A 21,275-nucleotide genomic window follows, 5' to 3' on the forward strand; every position below is an offset into this window, starting at 1 on the left:
AATATTGCATGCCTGTATCATCAATGGCCCTGTTCGCTTATCTTTTCCCGGCTTATTTCGGCTTGTTTTGGCTTATTTCTTCTCACATGGTACTATTAAATCAGCCGAAATCAGGCGGCTTTTAAATCAGCCGAACAGCCCCAATATAGGAGTAGTTTCAGGTGTCTAATGTTAGTTTGGATGGAGTTTCATTAAGAGTGTTACGGTACTCCTGTTCGGCTGGTAAAAAACAGACTGATTCAATAATATTTTGCGAGAGAATAAGCAAAAATTAGGCAAGACTAAAAATATGCCTCTTTGACAACGCGAAATCAACTTTCCGGAGCAAGTGGTCGCAGGACTACTACCACTGACACTGAGGTCAAGATGTACGGGCGCACCACTCTCATGTGCCTCCCAGTCCGTGGCAGTGGCAGAATGATGGTTGTCAACGATGTTTCTAGGAAACGGAGCAACATGCGACCCCAGATCCCCCGTGTACCCGGGGAGTACAGAAGATGGATAGGGGTCCCATCCCATCCCACGACCACACGGGCAGTCTGAAACACGCCAAGTCCACTCCAGGGTAGAGAAGGTCGGTCAGGCAGTCAGACTCCAGAGTGACACCGCTATGGCCGCTGACGCCCGGAAAACATCCGTGAACTCGTCGACTCGACGCGGGAGAGGGAAGGGCAGCTCGACGCGGCGGCTCTGCGCGCCCGCCGCTTGGCGCAACAGACACGTCGGGGGACCACGCCATCGGGCCGACCCGGCCAGGCCAGCTAGCTCCCACGAACGCGCAGGCCCGAAGATCTCGCGCGATCCGGGGCGAAGAAAAGCAGAGGCCGCGCGGTGTGGGGGGCTCGCCGCCAGCGTGGTGATCACTGGTGCGGCCACGCTACTCCGATCCGCCCCCGCACTCCATCGGCGGCGAGTCGCGGTGCGCGGTGGCCACGCTCGCGACAAGCCCGTGCGATTGGGTGGGTTGTCGCCGTGTTGGGGGAGGAGGAAGGACTCGGACTGGTTCATGGGGGGTCGGTAGCGGGACAGCGACGCTGGAGCTTTTGTTTTGGTAGCGCGTGGCGAGATCCGTCGACGTTGCCCCGGCGAGCCGAGGTCGGGGTTTTGGAATGTTCCAGACAAAATGTAGGTAAGCCTGAAAATGAAGGTGGCATTTTTTTTTCCTTGGGGGACATGTTGTAGGCGTCAGCGCGATTGATCATGGCCTCATGGATGTCAAGAACGTCAGCTTAATTATCCGAACGAACACTCTTTTTTGCTGAAATCATGGATACCAAGAACGTCTGGTTCTGTGAATAGAGGAAAAGGACTGGCAGGTTATGAGCGCAACTTATTGCATACATGGATGATACGGTTACTGAAACAAGTCCCAAATAAATTTTGCACTTCTACTACCCTCCGCATGGCGTCTGATATCTGCTGAGGAGGAAGCTAGCTTTGCGTAAGAAATCGTCAACACGGACGGATCAAAGACAGATCGACTTGAGAGCCAGCGAGGGGCACCTCGACGGTTCGTTGACAACTTGACATCAGTAAACCACAGGCACGATTCCTCCATCCGATGGCCCTCCACGCTCTCGCCACCGGACGTGTGGATCCGGCCACTAAATCCGCGTGCATCATCACACAAAGCACACGATGGTGAGGTCCAGCAGGCAGGCAGGCAGGCAGCAAGCTACCCGGCATGTCCGAGGTCAACGTCACGCAAGAACTGCCTTCCATTACCCCGGTCCTCCTCCCAACGGCATGCGCGCAGGCAGCACACGCGTGCAGGTACCAGCGGCGCACCATCACCATCACCCCACGAAGGTCTCATGAACCGAGCGCAAATGCGCCGCCCGGCCAGGGTCAAGCGCACGAGAAGGATGGATACCCCTGCCACGGCGCACGAGAATTTCTGACGCTCCCAGAAGCAATAGAGCGTCACCCCCACCAACTATATCCTCGCCTCCTTCAGTTGGAGTTCCCTCTGCATTGCGTGCAGGAAATTCTTGTACAATAGACGGAGGGCGGCTTGGATTAGTCTCTCCGTGGGGCTGGGGCGGAGGCGCCACTACATTGACGGGTTCAAGCCCGGGGGATGGGGTCGAGACACCTTGGCTCGTCTCCCCCATCCCCAAGTCGGCTCCTTTGATGTACACAGACGGCAAAATAAAGAAGTCGCAAAGGCAAACAAATCAAGAATAAAATAATCATAAGAAACAAGACAAAAGACTTACTAGGATACCTTCTTTATTGGAAGCTTCCTTCCTTTGAGTAACTTTGGGACTGGGATGGTCACCAAAGTACTCGAAGCCGTCGGCGCTCCAGCAGAGGGCACCGACAGTCCTTGCTGGGGGCTTGCATCCTTCTCTCCCTCTGCAGAAATATTCTGCTAGGCAGGGGAGTGTCTTGATCACCCGTCAAGATAGAATCTGGCGGGGGAACTTCCTCCAAACCACTCGCTGGTGCTTCACGCTCCGGCATAATGACGTCGACATCACTTGACAAGTACGCTGGAGCAGAGGATATGACAACATCTGCCCCAGCATCATCCCTGATTGTCTTCGTCCTCGGCATTGTCCGCCTTGGGATGGAAATAAAAGGAAAAAGAAGAGAGAACAACTCGATAAACACCCGACTATTTGATAAGAAGCTTCGTTACATCAAGAAGAGATCTTAACACATACCTGGCTTCCCCAGATGAGGTGGATGCCTTGCGCTTGCATGTCACTGTTCGTGGAGCCTTCGGGTGGCTAGATCCTAAATCGCCCCCAGGGCTGGGACTCCCATCTTCAACACCCATGCTAGCCTCTTCCTCAAAGTTTGCAGAGGATAAGTTCTCGTCAGATTTAGCTTCTGCTGCACTATCCACATCGTCTGAATCTTCATGTGGGTGATATGTGTGTGGATTGCACGCACTTGGAAGAAGATGTCCAGGACGTATGGGTGATGTCTGGGAGAGGTGGACTACGCTTATATACATTTACATCATCTTGCAGCAGAAGTACAAATTTTAGTATACAGAATATACAAGTACATGTACTTGATTTACTCAAATCGACTACTTTTATATACCACTCTCGGAGGACTCTCCATAGTGAAAGCGTCTGGGACATCGGCATGCTGGATACTCTGTTGAGTACTCGACGAACCCGATGCAAAGCTTCATCCTCGCTAATTTCTTTGAAGGATAAGCGCGACAGATCTTTGACTCCTAGATAATGAAAGCCAAACTGGCTTCTCTTCTGCAAAGGTTGGATCTTCCGCGTCATTCAATCCATGACCAATGCTACTCCAGTCAGCTTATCTTTCCTTAGATCCTTTGTCTAGTCCAATAACCCGGTTACTTGGAACTAGTTGATGACAAAGTGAGACCACTCTCCTTGGATATTGGGAGGACCAAGAGTCCTCATGGGCAACGATGAGCCATTGTTGTCAATGTAAAACCACTTCGATTTCCAGTCGATCACCTTGCCTGACAGCTTGTATGAGATATAAACTATGTCCATCCCCTGACGAAGCTGAAGTCCGGCACCACCCACAGCAGTTATCTCTTTCTCGCTTGGCTGAGGCTTCAGTGGAAGAGATAGCGGAAGAGATCTAAATGAGGCTTGATGCCTAGAAAAGCTTTGCACAAATGTAGGACGATGGAAATATGGAGGATGTAGTTTGGGGTCAAGAGATGTGCTGGAATCCCCCAATAAAAAAAAGACCATGGAGGAAATCAAAAGAAGGAATCGCAAATCCACCCTCAACATAAGAAGTAAAAGCAACGACTTCGCCCGTCTGTTCATACGGTCAATTATGACCAAGGGCTGAACACCACTGAACAATCGACCGCAACTGGAGAAGACCTTCTTTTACGAATGAAGAGAGGTCAGATTCGGAACACTTACGGGTCAGCCACCCATCGTCCAGTGTGGGGGCGGTGATTGTAGTGTCCATCTCCTTCCCCTTGATGGATCTCTTGGGAGCAATACGAAAATCCACTTGGTGCTTCGAGCGCATACACTCGGGGGCTCCGCTTTTGTGAACAAAGAAGGCGGAATGGAAGCCAAAGGAGGAGATCTGGAAGCAAGATGAGCTCAAGAACAGATCTAACTTTGGTGGAGAAGATTGCAAGAATGCTAATGGCGGCCAGAGCAGTTGGTAAAATCTATAAGTTACCGCGTGGTTAAATAACCAGTGGTGATGGTAGTTTGGTAAATACTTGTAGACAAAGAGGCAATCCACGATTTATTTATTTCTGAGTAGTAATTCAGTGATTTTTTATATTGTTATCTATTTAACCATTTTTCTGGGATTATATTCCGAAAAAGAGAGTTTCAGATGTTGGATTCAATCTACCTCGTCTATACCATCAGGATAAATTTGCCACGAGTTTGGATCGTTAATTTCAAATCTTGGGATTTCGAGTCAAGGCTCAAGGGTCGGCTGTGGGATACGTACCATCGACAACTTATTTTTCAATTTTTTTTGGGAGATAAAAAAATACTAATTTGACTCTCAGTCTGATTCTTCGATTCAACCTAAGACTCAGGGGTTACTCCATATCGCGCACCATATAAAAGAAGATTTTGAGACTTGAGCACCTTACAGCCTCGATGCAGCCATGAAGTACTCAAAAGACTACTTAAAGCACTCGATGGGAAGCTCGGAAGCATTCGATAGAGCGCTCGAAGCACTCAAAGATACCTTTAGAAGTACTCGACATGCCTGCAGGACGCGGCTACGAAGAGTTCAGGGGCTTGTCAGACTCGGGGTAGTAGGACTGCTCACAGGCGTGGAATATTCTAGAATAAGAGATAGCGCATAACATGTACCTTATCCTATTGTGACTACCCGTATAGGAGTAGAACTAATCGAATAGAAGGAAACTACCTGATCGGCATTGGGAATGGCTCCTTGTATAGTATTTGACTAGGATTTCCATGTAAACCTGCCCCCCAGACTATATAAGGGCGGGTAGGGACCCCCTCGAAAGATAACATCATCTAAGGCAATACAAAAAACCCCACAATACGCAGGGTATTACGCATCTCATGGCCCGAACCTGTCTAAAGCTTGTGTTCCTTGCACCATCGGTTCCAGACCTCGGCGAAACCCCTCCTACAAACCTACCGCCTTGCGGTATCCCTAGGTGGGCTCGGAGGTTAAACGCCTACAATGGGCATGTGCTCATAGTATATTTTGATTTTCTTTTTTGTACCAGAGATAAAATAATCAAACATGTCATACACACACAGAGCCAACAATCAAAAAATGAAAAAAACATAGCTAGAGATAAAAATGTATAATTAAATACCAATATATTTTCCAATCGTAATTTTGATCCAGACATAGTTCTTATATAAGATTACGAACACAAAGATAACGCCTCAATAAAATACTAACACATACATATAGCAATACCCCTCAATGTTTCATTATTGCAACATAGGTATTCATTCCCCAGTACAGTAAAGTATTATAATGCTTAAACCACTTTTATAGGATGAACAATAATAGACCATAATTCATCTTAGGATACAAGGGCACATAAAAAACCTAGTTCATGTGCATGTTCATGATCCACTGATTAGCAAAAATATCATCCTGCTGATCACCAATCCAACCCATCTGGCTCACAGCCCCCTCCATTGATGGAGCCGCAGAAGAACTACTAGCTCCCATCTGTTGTGGAGGACCATTAGCCAATGTGGCAGTCTGGCTGCTGCCCACTTGGCCAGTGATGTGCGGGAGCGGTGACGTGACCTGGACCAGATTGTTCATCGCAGCTGGTTGATCGTTGGAGCCATAGTGATTTGGGTTGTATGCACCACCGGTGTTGGTGAGCCCCTCCCAACCGGAAGCGTTGTTTTGCGCCCCAACCTCAGTGTCATAGAGGCCGACATCATTGATGCTGTAGCGTTGCTTCTTATTTGCGTTTTGTAGCCTTCGAAAATACTTCTGGGCATGGCTACAGATCTGCACCGGGGTCTTGTTGGGAACGAAGTGCCTGGAAATGTTCTTCCAGCTTCCGCGACCATATGCATCCAAACCTTTGAGAAATTTCCTACGAGATAAGGATTATGATAAACTAGTAAGATAGGAATTCAGATCCAATATCCATACTTTCAAAATGAATGATACTAAAAACACATGCTTAATATATTCCTCATCATAATCAGTACCTCACACCACATGTTTATTAAGGGTACTAATAATTCACGAAAATATAGGCCACATATTTACAAAATAGTGGAAAACGACTAAGAAGATCAAACACTGATGTGTATGTGAGAGGATTCAAGGATAAAAAGAAAGTCAATAACCTGTGTTCCTCTTTGGTCCAAAACCTTGTGGCATGTTGCTTCTCCTTCCGAGGCGTGGGCTCTCTCTGCGGCACCTCTATCCCCTTACTCATGGCCTCCATTTCCTCCTTTAGAGGATCCCACAACAGTTCCATGTTTCCCATGGAAGGATCCTCTAGTGGCATTCCGAAATTGCCAATCATGAGGTTATTGCTTGTTACTACATGCTGGTTGCCACTCTGCATCATCTCCATCATGAGTTCAACGTACAAGTTGGTTACCTGATGCTTCTCCTTCAATGGAAATATTGCTTGGAGCTCATCCATAATGTCAGTGTGCTTCTTTTTCATGTTGTTTGCATAAGTGTTGGTGTTGTACCTAGCGATGTGAGACTTCACTGTCTGGATCTCAGAAGCACTCCACTCTCCATTGAACCTAGGATCCATGGGACTCAATAAAACACAATACTTGGTAGTATGAACAAGGAATGATGGTTGTTGGAATGGGAAGGATGGCAAGCACAAGGCTAGGTATTTATAGGGTTTCTAGTGAATCTTTTGTGCTAGTTTTGATTAATTACAGAATAAACATAGATATCAGGAAACAATGAACTTTAATAACAATATCAAAGATATCAAGTCATGTATATATATTTATTTGTCAGTGCATTAGTTTATAATTTCTATTGTTCAAGAATCATATCAAGATATCACATACAATATATTTGATTATTCAAATGAGATGTTAAGGGAAATGCACGTGCACCTTAGATATAGATATTGACGCGGGTAACACGTGTTGATGTGCATGGCCATACCGCTGATGCCGTTTTTGTTAGGCACATAGGATGGCTGGATCCTAGTGTCTAGTTTGCCTACTATCAGTTGACTCCATCATTATACTAGTATTGAAATTTAGTGATGGTGATGATCTTACCAGATATATCAATATCTAACCAAATTCCGTGGTAAGTACTACATAAATGATCTTGAACAATCCGAATCCTGAATATATGCGTATCCTTTCCCATGATTTGTACTCATTTGTTTCATTTACATACATATAAAAATGAATGTGAAAGTATGTCAATATTTTGCAACAAGTAGTTTAATTGTTTGTACACCAGGTCCATTCATTGTTGGTTTGGTCTTGGTATTATTCATGAGAAATTGCTCCAAATGATCCCAAAATGACAAGAATAGCATGTTTCTAGAACTTCTTGATTTGTGTATAGAGATTAGCTACACTTGATAAACTAACAAATTTGGTAACAAATATTTTGTGTCAGAAATAACTCTGGCTAGCTAGATAAAAAGCATCGATAATCTATCTTTTAAAGGTTCTAAGTTATTATACTAATTAGTTAAAATAATTGAGCACCGATAATTATGTATCTTGGAATGTTCACATATTTAGATGTATAGTGCCTATATTTTTCTCTACAACTTAAACATAAATCATTATCTAAAATATTAAATTTGATGAGTAAATCCACCGTAAAATATTTACTGTAGTTTTGGGTGTTGCCAACTTTATAAAAAAATAGAGAATTTTGGATTAAAACTCTTTACATCTCGAACGGAGGGAAGTAAGTCTTGTCAATGTATTCTAATAAAAATAGTTATAAATTGATGCTCAGGAACCGTAAAAAGTTAAATCCTCGCTCCATTCGGAAACATAGGAAAAAGTCAATCTTTATAAACTTTGAACAATAGTTAGCTAAACTCTATGTACATTTTCATGCATAAATTTGCATCATCTATTTATATTTGAACTAAAGGAATGTGTAGCTCGGAGAAGCATTGCTAGAGCTGGGAATAATTAATCGATGACCGAACACCAAACCAAATGACCTGTAATTGAAATCGAGAAATTTGGTCGCTGGTTTAGGTTTGAGTTCATAGTAATCGAAATAACTTTAGTCTGTTTGGTTTTAGATCTTGGATAACCGAAGTACCCGAGATAATTGAAATCTGGCCAAATAACATATTTAACCCAGCTCAGTACCCAACCCTAAAAATATAGGAGCCGCTGACCACCCAACCTCAGCCTCATTACCAGTTCTCCCACCCTTATCCACACACCTCTAAGCCAGCAGGCCGCAGCTCCTTGCATGGTGGCAATGTCTGCGCATGCAGCCTACGTGTCTAGCTCCTCTTGTGATGGCTTTGCCACCTCCATAGCGAGCCAGCAAAGGACTGGCGGTGTCTGCTCTCGGCTGCAGGCTCGCACCTCCTCTTGGCCGCGGCCTTCACCTCACTAAGCAGCAGCCAGCGGCGACTCCAACCAAGCTATCAGCAGCAGCTCCAACCCATCAGCAGCCGCCGGTGGCTCCAGCGCAACGGTAGGCCAGTGGGACCACGGCGCCCAACATATACTTATGGCCCTCGGGAATCCTGAGGTTGCAGTGGTTGTTGAAGGAGAGGCCGAGGAAAAGAAGGTGACGCCTGCCCACAAGGATCGACAAAATATCTATTGATTTTCCCTTTCATTGTACTTCAAATCTATTGAATTTTTATCAGCTTCAATTCACCAAAGCCAGTAAGGGCAGACATGGGGATTTCTTTTTCTTGATTTTCAATTTTGATTGGTCTATTCGGTTGATAGAGACTGAAACAGAATTGTTTAGTCTTCATAAATCTGAAAGACCGATCGGTACTGATAAGAATAAAGAAATTTCAACAGGAAGCGCAAAATGACATTGAGCTTTGAACTGATCTAATTCTTGATCAAGAGAACCGCTTTTGTCTGCTGGCCGATCTGCGCAATTGTTCATAAGGAAAGATGGCTAAAATCGAACTAATTCTTTCCGCAAAATGTTGTAGCTATCCATGGTGCACTCCTCAAGAAATCTGCAAAATATTGTGGCTATCCATGGTGAACATATGTCAAGTTAGTTAGTGCAGTTTTTTTATTACCCTGGTCCCTTGGCACCAGGCTAGCTCAACGTGGCGGCGCCCCTTGGATACATGGATCAAAAGTGGTCCAAATCCATGTAAACCCGCCTATGCACAGGCTTTTTAATTTGTGTAAATACCAGAAGTTACACTTCATTAAGAAAAAAATATTCAACTCTGTATTTTTCCCCCCTAGGATTTCAAGTTCTTACACTCCAAAAAGGTGCTTTCAACGTGTTTCATCGTCACAGAGATTCATAGACAAGCGGAAATTGGCTCATTTTGATATATGAACTGCAAAACTGTTCCTTTACATGGTCTATACAAGTTACTCCTGCATCCAAGAGCGTTTTTGGTTCATGACAAAAACAATGAAATAGCTAGTAATGATATATTTTCAATTAGATGAATAGTAATAGCAGAACTTTGAGTTTGCCATTTAAGGGCATCTCCAATAATTCCCTATTTTTCTTCCCCATCTCCAAAAATTTTCCATTCTACTTCCCTATCTACTAATAATTGGCAAATTAACTATTCTTGTGCCCATATATGCGCACGACACCGGGGTCCCGATCCGTCTCCCTGTCTTTTTATTTCCTTCGGGCAGGACCTCGGAGCAGGAACCACACTGCAGCCGGCGTCTCCCCGCCTTTTTATATTTCCGACGTGCAGTACCTTGGAGTAGGAGCTGCACTGCAGCGTTGGATTCTAGGCAGTGGGCAGTGCTTGATCTTGTTGTTGACCGGTGGCTTGTGTGCTGCCGCAGATTCTTGCTACACTGGCAGCTGTGGCAGCACTCCACCGGCACGAGCGGGAGCCCGAGCTCCATCGCCGCGGGGGAGCAGGCAGGAAGAATGATCCAAGGAGTTGAACGCATAAGAGGCGCAGAATTCATCCTGTGTATTGTGGGACCACATTTTTTTCATATTTGGGAAATTAAAATGGGGTACTCTTGGAGATAGTTTTTTTTTCTTTCCCATACCTATTATTTGGGGACTTGTCAAACAATGAGATTTGGAGAGAAAAAAATAAAGAACTCTTGGAGATGCTATGCCTAACAATTTGTTTGTCACAGTTTAGACATGGCAAACGAATAGCTTTGTTTGTTACAGTAGTATAGATTTGCATACTACGCCATGTCATCAGCAACCGCTACTCCATCTGATGGTCCCGGCACGATCTTCGCCCTGCACAGCGGGCAGCTACCGTTGCTCCTCGCCCACGCGCCGAGGCACTCCCTGTGGAACACGTGGCGGCACGCCGGCACCTCGCTGCAAAGCTGCCATTGCCGGAGCGGCTCGAGGCAAATGGAGCACTCCACCGCCACGCCGCCACGCGGTGCGTACGGGAAGTACGGCAGCGGCGTCAGCACGGGCGCCGCCGCCGCCGCCTGCGCTGCCAACGCTGCCTCCGCTCTCGCCGCCAACGCTTCCCACTCCGCCAACACCCTCGCGACCCTCTGCTCCGGGGACTCGGCCGGCTGCTCCGGTCGTCCCGCGGACAAGCAGCAGCAGCACAAGATGAGCAGTACTACTAGCACCGCGAACAAGATCAGAGAGCCATTAGCGTCCATTGCGCGCGCGGGTGCCGCCGCCGTCGTAGAGACCCGCGGACGAGACGGGCGTGGAAGCTTTTTCTTTTCCCTACCGGCGCGAGGAGAGGCAATCTGGCTCGAGTTGTGGGCTTGTGGCGCGCATCTGCATCTCGATCTGGTCCTGGCGTGTTTTACTTCTAGTTCTATGTAAGCTGTTGGGGGATTATTGGTTAGGCAATTGAGTCGGGCAAGGACCCCGACTCTAATGCTATGCTAATTGCTTAAGACCTTCTCCGTCAGGAGGATGTGGAAGACTCGGATTCTTGACCGTGCTGCGTACATGTATCAAATAGCAGCGATCAATGGAGATTGGAGACTACTTGCACACTTAATTTCTTTAAACCTTTTTTCTTTTTGGTTTGCAGTCGGGTACGTTGTAAACTCCTCTTAGTATATGAAACTAAGTCACCAGCCCACAATTATTTCTAATAAAGACACGCACACATTTTACCCCTATATATAAAAGCTTACCAGAAATTAGGCTGGTAAATCTTTAGTTTGATAGTCACCACAGACACAGACTGCTCATTGTCGAGTCGAGATCATCATCAACGGCGGAGCCAGGGGGGCCAGCAGGGGCCACGGCACCCCCAATCTCACAAAAAAAATTTTAGGACCCCCTCATCCTTCATCGAGTAGTGTCGCACAGGCCCAATAGAAACCCCGGCCCCATGGAAGAGGGTCGTGGAGCCGCGGAGGGCAGCTGCGGAGGGCGATTCCCTGCGCCGTCGCCATCGCCCGTCGGGGCCGCCGGCCCAGGCCATGGCTATCGGCTGCTCGTCTTCCCTGCTGACGAGCGGAATCACGAGCCTCGACGACGCCGGACAGGAGCGACGCGCGGAGGCGGAAGGGAACCAGCAGGCAGCCCCCACGCCTAAGGTCTGCAAACCTAACTTTTTTCCCCCAATTCTATTATGTTCTTTGGTGAGGAACAAGCAACGCTGGGAATGAGGATTTAGTATTGCATATTTGCATCTGTAGTCCGTAGAACACTAGAAGCTAAGAAAAGAAATATGCCTTTTGTAAAGTGCAGCTAGCTTTTGTGAATGAGTTATGGTTCCTGACTACATGCCTACATGAACACTATAAAAATTTAATGTCAAATACACTTAATGGCAATATTATCTAATGTATACATATTGAGATCTTGGTCTTCCAGCCCCCCCCCCCCTGGAATTTTTGCTGGCTCTGCCACTGATCATCATGTCCTCTATTCCTGAAAGGAACTCGTGTTGAGTCAAAAACTTTAAATTTACAAGAACACTGTTGACGCAAATCTAGTCAGCATATGAAAGCGCTAGCACGTGCAAATTGTCAGAGATAGAACTCCGGGTACCGACAAAAAAACTATCCACAAGCAAGGAAGTAGTCGGACTCCTACTAAGACTCTACCATGTAATTCTAAAAGGACTCCTACCTTATAACCAACTAGGATCCCGCCCTCTAGATTATATAAAGGAGCACTGGGTACCTAGATCGGTAGATAGAGATAGACCCCAAGTCATTCTCCTTAGTCAATACAAACTATACAGGACGTAGGGTATTACGCAATTCTTGCAGCTCGAAGCTGTCTAAACCCTCGTGTTGCTTGCACCATTATGTTCGTGATCTCGACGATCCCCTACACAACTAAGTACTATCTGAGGGTATCCCTAGGTAGGTTTGCTGATAAAACACCGATCTTCACTGGCGAAGTCCGGGGCAAACCGATCAGACCGGTTCTTCAGGACTCCGTGAAAAACCTAGAACTATGAGCTCGGGAGGGACCCTGACGGAGCTTGTGGATCTAGGGTTGCTCTGAGATCGGAAAGGCACTCGGACCGCCCTCGAACACCGTAGAGACACAAGAAGAACAACAGATGGGGATTGCAAAAGTTAGAATTTTGAGAGGTAAAAACGGTAAAGGATAAGTTGTTTGATTGATTGGATGTCCTCAATCGACCGTGTCCCTTTATATTTATAGGGAGGGGTGATCTTGCCCTATTAGAAGTCAAAACCCTAATTAATTGTGTGTCAAAGCACAACTCCTAACTCGGACTGGACTGTCTAGACCGATCTGACTGCCCTTATCAACCGGTCTGACCGGTCCGGTCTGGTCTGGGTGAAATCTTTTCGAAGTCATAACTCTCCCATCTGAAACCCAAATCGGATCTTCCATATATGCATTTTGATCGTCTCGACGAGAGATACGCAATGATGAAGCCCATTTTACCTTTTGAGCAACTTGACCAAACCGGTTTGACCGGTTTTGAAAACAAATATAATTGGTCATTCCAGCCGTGCCACTTTTAGGTGCGAACAAACACAAGTTCCACCATTATTGATGGGTATGTAAAAATCTTTGGACGAGAAATTTCTGTAAAATAAGAATCCTATATTTAGCCATGGAAGTTAGGCGCTCGATTCCTTCTTAAACATCATCTAGTTATGGCCAGTTTTTTCAATATAAAACCTATCTCTATTTCTACCTTTCAAAATTCAGGAAGAAAAGAAATGAATAAAAGTGATTTTTTTTTCGTCCGGATAGGCAAAAACGAGGTCAGCAATATCACCATCGTCAACACAATTCAGCCGGCCACGTAGGGCCTGAACCCTACCTCCTCCAACAAACATCCCAAAAATACATCAGCGTGCACATTGGCTATATGCGTGCACTAAGGTTAAACATGTTGTGTAGATTTCAATTCCCTTGTAATATAAAGAAAAGATGCACATTCGAGAAATAAAAACCCAAAACATTAACGTTTTCTTTTTGAATTTCATAACATTAATGTTGACTATGTGATCTTATTTACACACAAACAAATATACAGTATCTGAGAGCAAACTCAATTCCACTTGAAATATATGAAATTGACAGAAAACTAGATGAATAGTGAGGAAATTGTACAAACACTATCCATTCCGATTTCTTGACAGTTGACTCGAGTCACGGATGATGGACCGTCGGCTGCACCGTATCTCGATCGCAAACACGACCAACTTTAAACTGGCAGACGGCGGCGGCGGCTGCTGCTACACCATGTCATCGGCGGCAGCTATCCCGTACGCCGCTCGTGGCAGTACGACCCTGGCCCGGCACAGCGGGCGGGTGTTCTTCTTCCTCGCCCACGCGCGGATACACTCCTCGTGGAAGATGTGGCGGCACGCCGGCACCTCGCTGCACAGCTGCCCCGGCCGGAGCTCGTCCAGGCAGATGGCGCACACCGGCGGCGGCTCCGAGGTCGCCGCCGCCGCCCGGGCCCGCGCCGCGTACGGGAAGTGCGCCAGCACCACCGGAGCCCTCAGCCGCTCCTCGTTCCGCGGCGGCGGATGCCCGTGGCCGCCGCTCGCGCGCCCCTCTCTGCCTGAGCACACGCTGCAGAGGCAGGATAGGAGGAAGACGGCGACGAGCGCGACTTCCTCCAGTAAGAAGATTGCATCCCCGGTCTCCACCATAGTAGTTGCCGCTGATGATCAGATGAACGCCGCCGGCGGCGCGCTAGCTCTCCCGCAGGCGGCGCCTTGTCTCCCGCGATCGAGGACGATTTGGTTATCCGATGCAAAAGATGACGTGTGGGAGGATACACATCAATTTTGTTCGGGATGTAGAAAATGGAGTCGGGAGGACACACTAGTACTTTTCGTATAGCAGGGTAAAGACTTCTTTTAAGTATGATAACAACTTGGATTATAATTTTTCATATTAGGATTCGTTATGGACATAATTTGTCATTAATAAATCTCTTAAATATTGAGATCGCTATGTACTGTACTGGTAAACATTCTCATTGAGTGTCGCAGCACATGCCCACCCTTATCCGCCGCCGGGCCGGCAGCACACTGTCGTCTAGGGGTGGTTGGTTGTGGGCAGTCGTCGGCGGCCAGGGTGGTGGTGGTAGGCAGGGCTTAGGAATTACGCGTCTAGGGGTGGTTGGTTGTGGGCAGTCGTCGGCGGCCAGGGTGGTGGTGGTAGGCAGGGCTTAGGAATTACGACCGGTTTTCGGGAGGTGACAAGTCAACCAGTCTCATAGGAGGCTCGGCGGTGGCGGCGGTTCGTCTAGTGGCGTGGGCGAGGGGGGCCAATAGCGCCACCAGCTGGGCGGGATGGGAAGGCCGGTGGGTAAGCGGATAGGGTGGGCATGTGCTGCTACGGTTAGTAAATCCACATATGGTTTCTTGTTGTTTGCCACCGCCTCCACGCTTATTGGCTTTGTTTTCCTAGATTCCAAGATCATCCAACAGGAGGAAAGAACTATCATTATCGAGGGACAGATGGATCCAACAAATACACGATCGAATAATATTACAAATACTTTCTTCGGTCTATCATAATCCATCTCCGCTCTGGGTGTTGGCTGACACAAAAATCCGTGTGTTGAGAGCACTACTCTCATTCTGTTATGTGCCTGGAATAAGTTACAGAAACCCTCTCAATCTGTAAGTTCTGAACTAGAGTAATACTCCATCCGTTCCAAATTATAAGTCATTCTAAGAATCTTGGAGAGTCAAAGTTTTTCAAGTTTGACCAAATTTATATAACAAGATAATAATATTTATGATACCAATTAAGTATCGTTAGATTCTTTATTAGCTATATTTTCATAGTATACCTATTAGAGCATCTCCAAGATTTTTTGTATCTATGGGTAGCTAAAATCCTGATATTGCTATTATGTAAAACGAAATAGCTAGCGAAAAAAAGGATGAAATCCAACAGCTTGTCCAAAATCTAAAATGGGATGGCTAGCGCTCAGCGCTAGGCAAAGATAGCCAACGGCACCCTCTGGATAGAAAACGAGGATAGAAGACGAGGTAGATAGAGAATCTGTTGGATATGAGTTTTTTGTCTTCCTTTTCTTTTTTTAGATAATTCACCCAAGATACCAGAGCTCTTGGAGATGCTCTTAGATATCATAAATTTTTGTATTTCTCACTATAATTTTGGTCAAACCTTGAGATGGTTTGACCCTCCAAAATTTTTGTAATGACTTATAATTTAAAACGGAGGGAGTATATGATGTCTGATGACCTGTACCAGCGGCTAGGAAAGAAAGAAGGGGAGAAGGACATTTATAGGATGGCTAGAATCCTCGAGCGGAAAACAAGGGACATCAACCAAATCAAATACATTAAGGATGGGACAGATCGACTGTTAGTGAAGGATGAGGAGATCATGGATAGATGGAGAGAGTACTTCGACAAATTGTTTAATGGGGAGAGTGAGGGCCCTACCCTTGAGTTAGATGACTCTTTTGACGATACCAACAGACGTTTTGTGAGGAGAATTCAGGAGGTAGAGATCGGGGAGGCTTTGAAGAGGATGAAGGGAGGTAAAGCGATGGGCCCTGATGGTATCCCCATTGAGGTGTGGAGATGCCTAGGAGACAGAGCAATAGTATGGTTAACTAAGCTTTTTAATCTCATTTTTCGGTCAAACAAGATGCCAGAAGAATGGAGGAAAAGTATATTAGTACATATCTTCAAAAACAAGGGCGATGTTCAAAGTTATACTAACTATCGTGGGATTAAACTGATGAGCCATACGATGAAGCTTTGGGAGAGGGTTATCGAGCATCGCCTAAGAAGAGTGACAAGTGTGACCCAAAACCAATTTGGGTTCATGCCTGGAAGGTCAACCATGGAGGCGATTTTCTTAATACGACAATTGATGGAGAGATATAGGGAGCAGAAGAAGGACTTGCACATGGTCTTCATTGACCTTGAGAAAGCATATGACAAAGTACCGAGAAATGTCATATGGTGGGCCTTGGAGAAGCACAAAGTCCCAACTAATTACATTACCCTCATTAAGGATATGTACAATGATGCGACGACGTTTGTCCGGACATGTGATGGCAACACCACTGACTTTCCTATTAATATAGGCCTACACCAGGGGTCAGCATTGAGCTCTTATTTATTTGCTTTAGTGATGGATGAGGTCACAAGGGATATACAAGGTGAGATCCCTTGGTGTATGCTCTTTGCTGATGATGTGGTGCTAGTTGACGAGAGTAGGGTAGGGGTTAATAGGAAGTTAGAGCTGTGGAGACGCACGTTAGAGTCGAAAGGGTTCAGACTTAGTAGGACCAAGACTGAGTATATGATGTGCGATTTCAGCGCGACTAGGCATGAGGGGGGAGACGTTAGTCTAGATGGGCAAGTGGTGGTCTAGAAGGATACTTTTCGGTATTTAGGATCGGTGCTACAAAAGAATGGCGACATTGATGAAGATGTTAGGTATAGAATTTCAGCTGGCTGATTGAAATGGCGGCAAGCTTCTGCCATCCTTTGTGACAAGAGGGTGCCACAAAAGCTAAAAGGCAAATTCTATAGGACAACAATTCGTCCGGCGATGTTATACGGTGCTGAATGTTGGCCTACAAAAAGGCGACATGTCCAGCAACTGAGTGTAGCAGAGATGCGAATGTTGCGGTGGTTTTGCGGGCACACAAGGATGGATAGAGTCCGGAACGAAGTTATTCGGGATAGGGTCGGGGTGGCACCAATTGAGGAGAAACTTACCCAGCATCGGCTGAGATGGTTTGGACATGTTCAACGAAGGCCTCCTGAGGCGCCGGTGCGAAATGGGGTTCTTGAGCGGGTCGATAATGTAAAGAGGGGTAGAGATAGACCTAAACTGACGTGAGATGAGTCAGTTAAGAGAGACATTAAGGATTGGAATATTTTTAAAGAGATAGCTTTGGATAGGAGCGCTTGGAGACTAGTTATCAATGTGCCTAAACCTTGAACTTATTTCTTTCGGGTTTCATCTCTAGCCTACCCCAACTTGCTTGGGAAAAAATGCTATGTTGTTGTTGTTGTTGTTGGAGTATATGATGTCTCATTTTTTGGGCATACAGATTTAACTCTTCCAAGGATTATACTCACATCCCCTCTCCAACATCGACACATGAAATTTATACTAAAACATTGTAAAATAATTTCATGAAAACCCCAATGATGCCAATTTTATATGAACAATTCCAATCATATACACCCACAAAAAAATCCAAACATGTACCTCCTTTATGTTAGCGATCAATGTCAAATGATGAAATGAGCTACGCCAAAGTATGTGAAGAACACGGCCAAATCGGAGTGATGTCAACAACACATGTTGATGGTATTTTCCACGTGCATCAAGCGCGGCACACCAAAACAAGAATAAAGCCCTATAACAGGCGACGGCGTAGGATTTGCTACACCATGTCATCGGCGGCGGCGGCGCCGCCGGATCCCGGCGGGATCTTCGCCCTGCACAGCGGGCAGCTACCTTTGCTCCTCGCCCACGCGCCGACGCAGTCGCCGTGGAACACGTGCCGGCACCGGGGCACCTCGCTGCACGCCTCGCCGTCCCGGAGCGCCTCCAGGCAGATCGCGCACACCAGGGTCTCCGACTCCGACGCCCTGCCCCGCACGTACGGGAAGCGCGGCAGCACCACCGCGGCCACCGGAGGAGGCTCCAGGGCCGCCAGCGCCGCCAGGGCGGCCCTCTGGCTCTGCTCGGGGGTCAGGGGCGCCGGCGGCTCCGGCTCCTCGCACTCGCACCAGGAGCGCCAGGTGGCCAGTAACACCGCGAAGAAGAGCGTAGCTCCGATCGCGACGACCCAGAGCTCCGCGGTCTCGTTCATCGCCGGCCACACTCGACTGGACCGGTGCGTGCCGCGGCCACCGGCCGCCGCGCCCAGGGCAAGCACCGGCCGTGTCTGCCAGACGCTGTGGGTTGGTTTGTTTCTTGCGAGAGGAGCATCAAGGGTTTGTTTAGATGTGGTACGCATGCATTATGTACGAATACGAGACCTGATGATGTTCATGTTTGAGATAAGTTTTGCAGGGATTTTGGCGAGTTTGAGTGAAATTGGTTGGAACATCGAGCCACCATCTTCTCGTAGAAAATTAGGATTCTTGGAGATTTGGGACATCGTTTCATGCTTTTGCCAAAGAAAAAAATTGTTTTACAATGGCGATACTACAATTTCAACTTGCTCTCTTCTACTACGTAGGATAATAATAGCTCATCAGACACAGGTGCTTCACGCACCTTTTTCTTTTGGAACAGCGCCGGCTGACGGGACACGAGTCGGAGTTGCCACACATGACACAAAAAGGGCGCGATCAGGGCTTGCGCGGCGGCGCGACGCGGGTGGGCGCCGGCGCGCCGACAACGCGGGGCGGGGACGTGCCGTCGCCGGGCACCACGGCGCCGGTGCCCACCATGTCGGCGAAGAGGCGGTCGGCGATGATCTGGTTGGCGGCATCGGAGGTGTGGTACGCGTCCCAGAACACGAAGTCCTTGCGGTCGGCGCAGAGCTGCGCGGTCGGCAGGCACAGGCCCCCCACCGTCGTGTCCACGTCGCAGCACGACGTGTGCGACGTCTTGAATCCTGCACCCAGGATGCGCGCACGATGCGGTTACTGATGATATGATCCTGTTTCGCTCAAGCGCGGCGCGGCGAGGTTTACCGTATTTCTGGGGGTGGTCGATGAGCTCCATGACGATGGAGTAGCAGTCGGAGAGCGACATGCGGGCGCCGGGCAGCTTGGCGTTCAGCCCCTCCAGCAGCTTCTTGGCCGCGGCGTTGAACTGGAGGGCGTACGCGTTCACGTCGTCCAGGCACTCGCCGTCGTCCGACTCCACGCGCTGCGACGGGATGCAGCCCAGCGGCGCCAGCCCGCTGAACCAGATGTGGCGCGCGCCCAGATCGTACAGCCTCTGCGCGGAACCGTTTGATTCAGCAGCGTCCTAATTAGGATGGCAGCATCGCGCGGCTGTTTCGTTTCATACCGTGAGCTGCCGGTCCATGGTCTCCATGAGGAGGCCGATGAACTCGTCGTGGGTGTACACGATGCCGTCCGCCATGAACGGCCGCAGGAAGTTGTTGACGTAGTCGTTGCTCCCTGCACACAGCGGAGACCTCGCGTCGTGTCAAGCTGATGCCATTGCGTGCGCGCATCGACTGAGGTGAGGGAATCGGATGCGTTTATTTTCTTACCGAGCCCGATCTGGAAGATTGCGCCATTGACGGTCTCCTCGGCGGCCTTCTTGCCGATCTTGGCGATCATCGCGTTCTTGATCTGCTCGAAGTACGATATCTGGTTGTCGAACGACAGGTACTGGACCTGAATGTTTGCAGGGGAGTGGTTATGCTTACAGTTTTAGCAAGGTTAGAATCTTCAGCGATAGAACAAGCAAAATGACATCGTATCTGTAGATTACAAAGTAAATGCCGGTCTCGTTGAGGAGCCCGGCGCCGCCGGACGCGAAGTTGACGCCGCCGAGGACCTCGTCGTCGGTCATGTACAGGGAGAGGAAGGGCACCGGGGGCGGGGCGCCGAATTTGGCAGCTGAACGGGTAATTTGCAGCACACATCACCATTCGTGCAGACGACGAAGCTACTGAAACTCCCAATGCAAGAAAGAGAGTTCGCTCGCTCACCCATGATGTCTCCGATGGTGCGGCCATTGGTGAACCTCCCGGTGGGGTAGCCGGTCTTGTAGTCGATGCCGTACCAGGGGTAGTTGCACTTGGCGAGGGAGAGCAGGAGGTAGTTGTTGTTCCCGACGTCGGACATGGAGTCCCCGAAAATGTAGATCACCGGTGGACTCTTGGTCGTCGTCGTCGCCGTCGCCGCCACAGCCGCCGGTGTCGAAGCTGCGTCGGCGACCGTTGCAAGGGCGAGCACGGCGATGGCAACCATGGCGGCGAAAGCAGCCATTGCAGTGAACTGCACTGAGCTAGTTCGTGGTGATTGTCTTGTGCTGTCTTCGGTGATTGCCTGGATGGTGATGGCCTAGGCTGCACCCGTTGCCCTGTTTTTATAGCACGACGAAGAGAGGAATGGACACCACAAGTCGTGGGCGTTCTCTGCAAGTTTGGGCCTTTCTGTAACGAGGGGGAAATCTTTATTGTGTTCACGTTTGGGTGTAGTGACTGACTGACTGAATCGAAGCAAATAGCCGTGTGAGAAAAGGCTTGCACGTTTAAGCAGAAGGGGCAGCCAAAGATGTCGGGTCAATTGGTTCCGGCAGTCCGGCGGCACTCCGGAGGTCGTGGGTTCGATCCCCGGAAGGGGCGAATTTCCGCCCCCGGTTAAAAAAACCTCCTTGCCTACCTCATGTCCAAAGCACTATGGAGCCCGGCCTAACTCACAAGGCGACGGTCCCCTGTGTACGGGTGGGGCAGGGGTTCGGGGGTTTTCTTGGCCTGCTATGAGAAAGTCATTCTACCTCTCAAACAATGCTGTGGGGGCGGTCTTACTCCCGCAGGTAAGTTTTTTTAAGCAGAAGGGGCACACGAGGAATTGGCTTGTGTGCGTAGCAGGGGAGGTAGCTGAGGTAGTTGTGGAATTGCCCGCTTAAGTTATAGCTTGCCTTGGGAGCCGAAGAGAAATCGGTTAAGAATATGGTTACTGCAGTGCAGTAGTGGAGCGTAGAAGCTCAAGAAACTGTTTCGTTTCGTTCAAGAAGGAGCATCGCATCCCGTGCTTGCTCGTAAGCTTTGTCTCATGCTGACCTTCCAAAGT

The 21,275-nt window shown here is 48.1% G+C and overlaps 5 protein-coding genes across 5 annotated transcripts; all 5 read right to left on the reverse strand.

Annotated features, from left to right (window-relative positions):
- Window positions 1-5,529: 5,529 nt before the first annotated feature.
- Window positions 5,530-6,721, reverse strand: LOC120669101. Its single transcript, XM_039948915.1, has 2 exons — window positions 6,321-6,721; window positions 5,530-6,037 (listed from the first exon to the last, which is right to left on the reverse strand). Exons 1-2 carry the CDS (start codon window positions 6,719-6,721, stop codon window positions 5,530-5,532), a joined length of 909 nt encoding a protein of 302 aa, XP_039804849.1.
- Window positions 6,722-10,301: 3,580 nt separating this feature from the next.
- LOC120669102 (E3 ubiquitin-protein ligase ATL15-like) lies at window positions 10,302-10,745 on the reverse strand. The gene has a single exon (XM_039948916.1). The coding sequence runs from the start codon at window positions 10,743-10,745 to the stop codon at window positions 10,302-10,304; it is 444 nt and encodes a 147-aa protein (XP_039804850.1).
- A 3,036-nt stretch (window positions 10,746-13,781) lies between these two features.
- On the reverse strand, window positions 13,782-14,204 carry LOC120669103 (RING-H2 finger protein ATL39-like). The gene has a single exon (XM_039948917.1). The coding sequence runs from the start codon at window positions 14,202-14,204 to the stop codon at window positions 13,782-13,784; it is 423 nt and encodes a 140-aa protein (XP_039804851.1).
- Window positions 14,205-17,950: 3,746 nt separating this feature from the next.
- Window positions 17,951-18,382, reverse strand: LOC120669104 (E3 ubiquitin-protein ligase ATL15-like). The gene has a single exon (XM_039948918.1). It carries the CDS (start codon window positions 18,380-18,382, stop codon window positions 17,951-17,953), a length of 432 nt encoding a protein of 143 aa, XP_039804852.1.
- Window positions 18,383-18,657: 275 nt separating this feature from the next.
- Window positions 18,658-20,534, reverse strand: LOC120668847 (GDSL esterase/lipase At5g37690-like). The gene is made up of 6 exons (XM_039948643.1): window positions 20,189-20,534; window positions 19,969-20,096; window positions 19,745-19,871; window positions 19,537-19,649; window positions 19,215-19,464; window positions 18,658-19,135 (listed from the first exon to the last, which is right to left on the reverse strand). The coding sequence occupies exons 1-6, from the start codon at window positions 20,466-20,468 to the stop codon at window positions 18,867-18,869; spliced, it is 1,167 nt and encodes a 388-aa protein (XP_039804577.1). The 5' UTR covers window positions 20,469-20,534; the 3' UTR covers window positions 18,658-18,866.
- Between the last annotated feature and the right edge of the window lie 741 nt (window positions 20,535-21,275).

The sequence above is a fragment of the Panicum virgatum genome, chromosome 4N (genome assembly GCF_016808335.1).
Source record: "Panicum virgatum strain AP13 chromosome 4N, P.virgatum_v5, whole genome shotgun sequence".
Lineage (NCBI taxonomy): Eukaryota > Viridiplantae > Streptophyta > Magnoliopsida > Poales > Poaceae > Panicum > Panicum virgatum.